At 38.3% G+C, this 9095-nt stretch overlaps 2 protein-coding genes across 2 annotated transcripts; one reads left to right on the top strand and one right to left on the bottom strand.

Annotated features, from left to right (window-relative positions):
* On the bottom strand, window positions 1-6155 carry LOC124537403 (muskelin). The gene is made up of 14 exons (XM_047114237.1): window positions 5951-6155; window positions 5474-5686; window positions 5159-5360; window positions 4683-4875; window positions 4252-4427; window positions 3621-3747; window positions 3311-3537; window positions 3075-3238; window positions 2853-2991; window positions 2591-2779; window positions 2117-2275; window positions 1806-2045; window positions 1543-1707; window positions 1-1289 (listed from the first exon to the last, which is right to left on the bottom strand). The coding sequence occupies exons 1-14, from the start codon at window positions 6028-6030 to the stop codon at window positions 1062-1064; spliced, it is 2502 nt and encodes an 833-aa protein (XP_046970193.1). The 5' UTR covers window positions 6031-6155; the 3' UTR covers window positions 1-1061.
* Window positions 6156-6330: 175 nt separating this feature from the next.
* LOC124537593 (ATP-dependent (S)-NAD(P)H-hydrate dehydratase-like) lies at window positions 6331-8635 on the top strand. The gene is made up of 2 exons (XM_047114472.1): window positions 6331-6844; window positions 7867-8635. Exons 1-2 carry the CDS (start codon window positions 6599-6601, stop codon window positions 8590-8592), a joined length of 972 nt encoding a protein of 323 aa, XP_046970428.1. The 5' UTR covers window positions 6331-6598; the 3' UTR covers window positions 8593-8635.
* The last annotated feature ends 460 nt before the right edge of the window (window positions 8636-9095 follow it).

Below are 9095 nucleotides of genomic sequence, written 5' to 3'. Positions count from 1 at the left end.
AATAAATTGATTAAATAGTTCATATCACATAGATATTTTAAAGAGTTATATAAATAGGACAGTTATTTATTTATAATTAGTTTGTCAAATTTAAATGCATTTTTATGCCTCAAAACTTTAATAAGTCTTATTATCGATTACATAATATTTACAGTTAGTAGTAAACTATAAAGTTACTAAAGAATACTTATTGATTCAAGTAATATTATTGACTGGTTATGTATAGCCTATTCCAAAAATAGGAGGAGCCAACCAATTAAAAACTTAGACAGTGGATTGACGCGATGCCATTGGACGAGATCTTGAGTAATCTATGGTATTTATTATCAATTCGTAAGGAAATGCATTTTGATTGAAGGCGAACTCGGTACCGGAACTGTAGATACAATTAACATAAATAAAGATACATTATTCAAGAACTGTATGTAGTACATAATATCGCACGGGATATCTAAATCTAAAGTATGTTTATCTTTACCCCTTCTATAATTAGAATAGGCTATAAGGGACATCACTATTATTTAGAGTCCTTAAAGATGAAATTATCAACACACGTGTGTGTTTACGAATATTTTTAGATAAATCAGAACAAAGTTATGAACATATCATACCTAGAAATATAAATAATTACTGCTAAACGTATATATCTTTATTAGGTACGTATTTAAAAAAAATCGTAGTAACCTTATTGGTACCTAATTAATATATATGTAGTTTTAAAAAATACTGCTTTATAGCAATTATATAGTAAAGACTTCTTTCAATAATGAAACGCTCCAGTGAACCAGAGAATTTTGTATATTTTACTAATATTTTAAGAGAGCTTATTCATAAATTTAAATTGTTTCACGCTTTAAAAATACAAAGAGAAACATCGCTCGTTATACGAATGTATAATTTAGTTTTCGTAATAAACTGATTGTCAGTTTAAAATACTATTTTACACTACAAATCGGCGTTTGTATTTGTATTACATAAATAAATATTTTTTCGAAAAACATGATTGGTAAGTTCAAAGTCATCCGGTGTCCGTAATGTGTAACTCGTGACGCATGAGTTACTTACATCTTAACCAAGTCGGTGATGTCGGCGGCGGGCGGCACGGCGGACGGGCGGAAGTACCGGCACAGCTCGTCGTACAGCTGCACGCGCGCGGCGCGGGTGTCGCGCGCGGCGCCGTCGGGCTCGTCGTCGTCGTGCTCGCCCGCGTCCCACGTGTCGGGCGTGGGCGACGACGTCTCCTCGAACGGCTGCGTGGGCTCGACCAGAGTGTCTTCGGACCCGAGCACCTGCGGTGAAGATTGAGTAAACCTTGAACATGAGCCAAACATATATACCGAGACAGTCAATCAATGCTTACATTATACATCGCAATCGATCGCTTCACAGTTTTGTTTGGGTCTTACAGATACATGTTTATATAAATCTCATTCTGAAATCTGTCAAGAATAATATTCAAATCGATTTAATTTATTGTCATCTACAACTAAACCCGCGATCACATTTTATCCACAAGACAGCGTATGCAATATAATGGCTAACCGCAGCGAGGGCCTGCGCTAGGTCTCCGCAGTGCGCGCTCCGGTGCAGCGCCGCGCGCCGGCGCATCAGTGTTCGCTCTCGACGCGCATTCAACGACACCGCTCTGACGTCGGGAGCCTCGGTGCCACTGAATAAAATCGTCGCTAACTTCTGGAAATGAGCTACCTGAAATTATAATAAGTCGTCGACGTAAACAAAAAATTAGGATACATATAATTAGTCAAAAACTGTACTAGCGGATAGAAGGAGCACTAGAACCGGACCTGGCTCGGGTCGGAGTGGTCGGTGGCGGCGCAGAGGTCGTTGCGCAGGTAGTGCAGCGCGGCCACGGCGCCGCAGGGCGCGGCCGCCAGCTCGCGGAAGCGCGCCTCGCGCAGCGCCGCCCGCGCGCGCCCGCGCACGCGCTGCGGGCTGGCGCGGCGCAGGCGCAGCGCCCACAGGTCGTCCAGCCGCAGGCGCGGGCTGCCCGCCGTGCCCGGGTTGCCGCCGAACAGGTAGTGCATCTGTGCCGGACGGCCTTGCGGTTATCGGAGGAGATCTCACCGGTAATGTAGTCGCTGCGCGTTAGACCCACCTTCCTCACGGGATCGTACACGAGTTGGTGCGCGAAGCGCGGCCGCGGCTCGTTGGGCGCCACGCTCTCGTTGCGGTACACGCACGTCCACGTCAGTCGCCGCAGTGAGAAAATCCAGAGCGTATTATACACGCGCTTGTCCTTTTCTTTGCTCATACCCTGTCAGACATGAACGTTATTTCTATACATAAAAATACGTTAGAAAGCGAATTTGTTTTAAAACGGCTTTGTCGTTTTTTGTAATCGGTTTCCTGGATTGCGAAATCGATATAAAACTAATTTAAAACTTCGGGCAGCAATTTTGGAACGAAAGAGAAAAGATAAAACAGTTTTTTATTGACTTGACCTGGGACTTGAACCCGTCTCTAAATCTCCGGCCCCGTGTCTGTCCTCTGGACCAAAGCAGTCAAAAAAATATAAAAGAACTAGCAAGAGGGAATGCTTGAGACTGCAAATAATGAGCGGGCGCGCTACCGAGAGCACGTGTATCTCGTCGGCGTCGGGGTCGAGCGTGGCGCGCTGCGTGAAGCCCTGCGAGGGCGGCGCGCGGGCGGGCGCGCGGCACACGGCGTGCGCCACGTTGCTGCCGCACTCCCACCACCACAGGTCCACCAGCTGCTCCTTGTTGCGCTGCCCCGCGAACATGTACAGGCGCCGCTGCACCTGCGGGACCGACCGCGTGAGGACTCCTGCCACTCGGGCGCCGCGTGCGTCCAATGACCTGTCGCGTCATTACCGGGTGGAACAGCATGGAGTGCGACACGCGCGGCTGCGGCGCGTGCAGCTCGTGCTTGTCCGCCAGGAGGAGCTGCCAGGTGTTGCGCGCGATGTAGTACGCATACAGGCCCGAGTACTGCGGACAGGCCAGCTCCTCTCTAAAAGATTAATAATACCACGTGCTGATTTATGTGTCATCAATCATAAAAGTAGATGATGTCCGACGTTGCGAGGCGCTCACGTGTTGGCGGGCAGCACGCGACCGCCGAACACGTAGATGGTCTGCGTGTCGGGGTCGATGCACATCTGGTGGTCGAACACGAGGCGCGGGCCGCCCTCCGCCGCCGTGTCGCCGCTCACCAGCGACCACTCGCCGCTTGCCACATCGTACATGTAGAGGTCACTCTGGCATAGATAACACATGTGTTAATTCCACCGTTAGTTTTAATTATCATCTACTGGTAAATAAAAACTTACATTCATATTACACGGAATTCTCTGCGCGTTATCCAAATATCGTCCAAGGGTAAATAATCGTTCGTGTACGGGGTCGAAAACCATTTTGTGGCAGGAGCGCGGAGAAGGTCCGTTGACCATGCCGCTGTGCCGACACAGGAGGGTCCATCTCTCCGTTTTTGTGTCAAAGCTCCATAAATCGTCCAAATCTTCTGTACCATTCCATCCACCGAATAAATACAATGTGCCTATAATGAAAAATAATAATCATCAAAATATCCAAATATATCGCCTAATACTCGGTATTAGATGACTCGAACATATGAAATACCAGTGTTGGGGTCGACGACGAGCTGGTGTCCGCCGCGCGGGCCGGGCCGGCCGCAGCACGCGCCGCCCGCGCACGCCGCGCAGCACGCCTCCGCCGCCCCCCCGCCGCCCGCGCCCGCGCCCGCCTCCTGAGCACAACAACAGTCCATCTAGTCGTTACATCACCCTAGTATGCTAATTACTAACTAAGGGGTTGTCCATTAATCACGTGATCTTTTTTTAGCATTTTTAACCCCCCCCCCCCCCCCTCCCCCATTGGTGATACGTAGTGAGGTTTAAGACCCCCCCCCCCTCTCAACATCAGGTGTATTTTTAGTACCTACAACGAATCTTAAAATTTTCTGAATATTATCTTAATTTAAATACAGGTATAAACTATAATCTTATTTTATTCTGAAATAAAGGACCATATTTGTTTAAAAATCGCGCATTAGTCGAATAAATAAATACACGAGATATCTTACTACACCCCCCCTCCCCCTTGTGTTATTTTCGTGATTTTTATTAAACTCCTCCCCCCCCTTTCAAGCCTCACGTGATTAATGGACAACCCCTAACCAAATTAAGCACGGCAATAATAAAACATACTATTACGATGTAGTGTTTTTTTAAACAATGCAAAATCAACTAACCGTTGCGTCAGGCCGGGGCTCCCGGTCGGCGCACGGCAGGTCTGCGGAGCGAGTGCGCGCGTGCTCGGCGCCCGCGTCGCAGCACAGGCGCTCCTCCACCGCCGCCGAGCAGCCGCATAGCTGTCTCCACTCCGGAGTGTACGGCTGCCACGACATGTACCAGTCCAACTCGCCCTCTGTAGGCAACTTAATTTAGATTATTCGTCCTTCATGATTTCGAACCGGTCTCTGATTAAAAAATATCAAATTTCTTGATTTGCATTTTTTTTCATTTGCAAATCCTTTGGGTCTATTGTTTAATATGTTAATAATAAAAAAACTAATCCCATTGAAAATGTACCAGTAATAAACATATTGTTTATTTATTAACACTATAGGTAATAGATATAACTTAAGAAGTAGACAACATAGTCTCATATACTTTTCCTTACCATCAGCAGCTTCATCAAATATTTTTTCAGCAAGTTTATAGTCGCCATTCTCGACAAGGGCGTTCCACAGCCGCGTCTGGACTGGTCCTTCCAACTGCACCCCACTCTCCCTCGATAGAGCTTCAAATGCATCCTTGTAGCGTCTTCGACGTAAATGTTTCAAAAGTATTCGAACAGCTTCTTCTTCTTTGCGCTATAACAATAAGAAATAAATACATTTTTTTCATGTCAAATAACAAAATCAAAATGTCATTGTGAGTTTTTCTCTCCCTATAAATAACAAAATTAATGAACTATAAACATCAACTTATTTTCAATATCAATGTCTGATAGATATTATTGTACACATGTACATGTATAATTAAAATTATACAACAGCAGTCTGTGTATTACATGTAGATTTGGATTTATAGTATATAAGTACAAGTTAAAGGAGTATAAGTTACTGTGACATTCATGATAAATTTTATACATACCAAATCAATTGTGTCCATGGCTGAGTTGATTAAGGTCTCATGATTTTTGCCTTGCAATTCAACATACCATATGGTATAGTTATATGCGGGGCCCCATGACTGAAGAGGTACAATTTTAATGTATCGGACTGGTAAATAAAGCCCTTCTGATGTTCTGTGTCGTAACCTAAATGTTTCATCTAGACTATCATTTTTCAAACCTCTAAAAATAAATTAATATTTGTTAAATTTGTAGTGATTTGGTAAAGGACATTCTTAATTGTGTACATAAATTCTTCCACCGGCTTATATTTATTTAAAATTAACTTCACCTACCCCGTTAACAATATTGACAGATGATTTTCATCAGTGCCACCTAATATTTGAAATTTCTTCAGATCACTGACATGAGCTTTTATATATTTACCAAACTTTATTGTCTCCACTATACACGGGGTTTGTAATTTAAGCATAATATATTGACACGGTGTTGAACTATCTGTAAACCACCTGGATAACTGATCAGAGGGATTATTTTTCATGATGTTTCTGAAAATGTTAAAAACTACATTTTATAACTACAATACAATATAAGTACATCTAAGTTGTAGCGCATACATAGCATGTTATATTTAGATTTTGTGACTATGATAGCAACAATTGTAGCATATTTATACTACACAACATTATATTATATTCACGAATCACTTCAAATATTTAGTTATTGTTTTATTAATATATAATATTGTAAAACATTTTTTTAGCCGGGGTTTGTATGATTTTTTTTATTTATTTACGTAATATAGCACTTACTCTGGTAAATAATTGGCAGAGTAACTTGAGTATTTGTGTATTGTGTAACACAATTTAACACTTTCATATTGATCATCCATTTTGTCAAAGTAAAGTAAATAGTTAATTTAAAAAAGTCACAAACTGCACCGGAATTCAGAAAATACACCTCTATCTCGAAACAGACGAGATGACATTTGTGACATTTCACATTAATGATTAAGCATAGACAATAGATATTGATATTCAAAAATAAATTGAGTAATGAGATGGTTGACGATGGTTAGGTATTAATAATTATTAAAAATGTAATGTTCTCTTAATGAAATTTAGTGAAGGAAACTTAAAGTATATTAATAAAACATTATTAAAGAAAAATTTTAAGTTTAAGATCTCAAAACCACTCATTGTTTATTTGACTTCTTAAAAGGTGGCATGATATTTAAAGTAATAGCTTTGAAACACGTATCATTACATTTTCAGGTTATGCATCGTTGATATATCGCTAGATGGCAATCTTAATGTAGTTATTTAACTATTAAAATATATTTAACTTTGAATTTAAAGGTGGGGGGAACGAACAAGGCCGATATAATCATACTTAATTAAATCACAACATAAACAGCTACAAACTTGATAGGTTGAAACTTATAAGATTTATTTTGTAAAATGGGAATTTGGAAGATATTTACTTTGATAGTTTCATTAGGTCTTGTTGAAATCCAATCTTTAGTCGTAGAAGAATGTTCAAACATTAAAAGTAATTTAAATGAAAATATTCTCACGTCTCTTACAAAATCAGTAGTACCAGAGTTAGAAGGCAAAAAAAAAGGAGAAGCTGGAAAAATTGCGATTGTAGGCGGTTCTATCGAATATACAGGAGCACCATACTTTGCAGCCATTTCTGCTCTAAAGGTAAATATTGAATTTAAGTTTTTATTAAATACCTTTGATGACTACCTAAATCACATAAGTGGTTATATGCATTTCAATAAATAAATAGAATAAAATGATATTAGTTAGTTTAAAATAAATTTATTTAAACTTTCCTATATTAAGTAAAAAAGTGATAACATCCTGAGACTTTTGTTAACCTTTTCGATAATTCGTAAAAATGTATAAAAAATCAACATTATATTCGTTAATTACACATATCGTGGCAAATGACAAAACATACATACAACCCTACAACTATGCTACAGTGCGGTCCGTGCATTTAATAAAATATTTCGTAATTTTTCTAAAACCAGATAAGTTGTTGAATTTTTAAAGTGTAAATGAGAACATTTTTCTATTTAGGTTTGCAATTAATTCTTTATTATATAGTAGATTACTTTGGCATAGTTAAAATAAATTACCGTAGGATTTAATTTTAGCCCTCACTTTCAAAAAATTAAAAAGCTAAATATAATATTATCAAAAATACTAAAATTGTTACATACCTATATGCTCTCTATATGTGATCTACAAATCTCATACACAGAGCAGGTTCGCTTCAATAGCATCTTGACCGATAATTTTCGAATACGTTAACATATTAAAATATATCCAAAAATTATGCAACATACAAATAATATACTATTTAATTATATTTCAAATCTAAAACTACAAAGTAAATAACATTAAAGAGCGGAAAAAACAAAAATTACATTCTCATAATATTAGTAGTAGTATTATGATATTCGTATAAAAATATTACAATGACATATTCAACTAAGATATCACCTAAAAAAGTACAATAAAACTCGTTCGGAATAATAAGTCATAGAAACGCAGAAAAAACAGTTTTATGAAAAAACTCTAAAGGCTGGAGACAATAGAGCTTTTATTGTTTTAAACACTAATTTGTAAAAATATTTAATTGGCTTTAAAATTATTTGACGTGTGTAAAATGTATTAATATACATACTATAATTTTTATATATTTTTTTTTTCAGGTCGGGTCTGACTTAGTTTTTGTGATAACCACAGAAACCGCAGCACCAGTAATCAAATCATATAGTCCCGATCTCATTGTTATCCCTCATTCATCAAAAAATATTCGCTCTTTGCTATTTAGTAAAGATGTCGTAGTACTAGGACCTGGCTTAGGTCGAGCAGCAGAAGGATTAGACCTAGCATATGACATAATTAACATATGTAGAGAATTACGAAAACCTTTGGTTATTGATGCTGATGGTCTATATGCACTTTATAAGAATGTCTCCATTTTAAAGAGTTATCCAAGCCCTGGAGTTATATTAACCCCTAATAATGCAGAAGTAAAAAGATTAAAAGAAGCTATTCCAATCGGAAACACGAATTGGTACGAATATTGGGGTGATTATGTAACAGTCTTAGAAAAAGGTGAACAGGATCAGTACCATTCAAATCTTGGAAAATTCGATTGGTGTTTGAGTGAAGGAGGGTCTGGTAGACGAGCTGGAGGCCAGGGCGACATATTGGCTGGTTCATTAGGGACTTTCTTTAATTGGGCGCTTAAAGCTAATCTTTGTGAAAATAAACAATCTATCTCACTGGCTCAGAGTGTAGCTTCTTATGCAGCAGCCAAATTTACCAGAAGATGTAATCACAAAGCCTACAGATCACATGGCCGTAGCATGATTGCTTCTGATATGTTAAATGAAATTCATTCTACATTTGACGAACTTTTTACCTACTAGACTTTTATAAATATATATTTTTATTAAATCAGTTGTTTACGAACGCTTACATTTATTTTCCTTATCGTTATAATATGGAAAAATTCTATTAATCGAGTACTTCCTTAAAAAAATTATCATTATTATGCAAATAAGAAAATCAGAAACAATATTTATATGCAAATAAATCGTTAATGAAAACATTCGCTTCGAAGTTGTCTTATGCTTATACGATATCCAGAAATATGAGTATGTACTAAAGCTAATCTTATTCATATCGTATTCCCTATTACTAGGTAATAATAATAGTAAAACTGAAATGTTGATATTTTTTTTACACTCCCAAGGCAAATTGAAGTTGAGTTGACACCTGACATTTAAATTACAGTTCCAAAGTCATAATAGTTTTTATATATTAAAATTTCCTTTCCTATTCTTGAATAATGATAATAATTTTAATATTTTATATAGCAAAAACATTTAAGAGTTATTAAATTTTTAATTCAATGCAGATAAAACCATTT

This window comes from Vanessa cardui, chromosome 18 (assembly GCF_905220365.1).
Source record: "Vanessa cardui chromosome 18, ilVanCard2.1, whole genome shotgun sequence".
Lineage (NCBI taxonomy): Eukaryota > Metazoa > Arthropoda > Insecta > Lepidoptera > Nymphalidae > Vanessa > Vanessa cardui.
The sequence above is the reverse complement of the archived record's forward strand: the minus strand, read 5'-3'. Positions and strand labels throughout refer to the sequence as shown.

Coding starts and splice junctions, on each gene's coding strand:
- LOC124537403 (XM_047114237.1), bottom strand. CDS start 6,030: ATGGATGATCAATATGAAAGTGTTAAATTGTGTTACACAATACACAAA. Junction 5,361..5,473: donor CTGTCAATATTGTTAACGGG/GTAGGTGAAGTT, acceptor ATTTATTTTTAG/AGGTTTGAAAAATGATAGTC. Junction 3,239..3,310: donor GAATTCCGTGTAATATGAAT/GTAAGTTTTTAT, acceptor TATCTATGCCAG/AGTGACCTCTACATGTACGA.
- LOC124537593 (XM_047114472.1), top strand. CDS start 6,599: ATGGGAATTTGGAAGATATTTACTTTGATAGTTTCATTAGGTCTTGTT. Junction 6,845..7,866: donor CAGCCATTTCTGCTCTAAAG/GTAAATATTGAA, acceptor TTTTTTTTTCAG/GTCGGGTCTGACTTAGTTTT.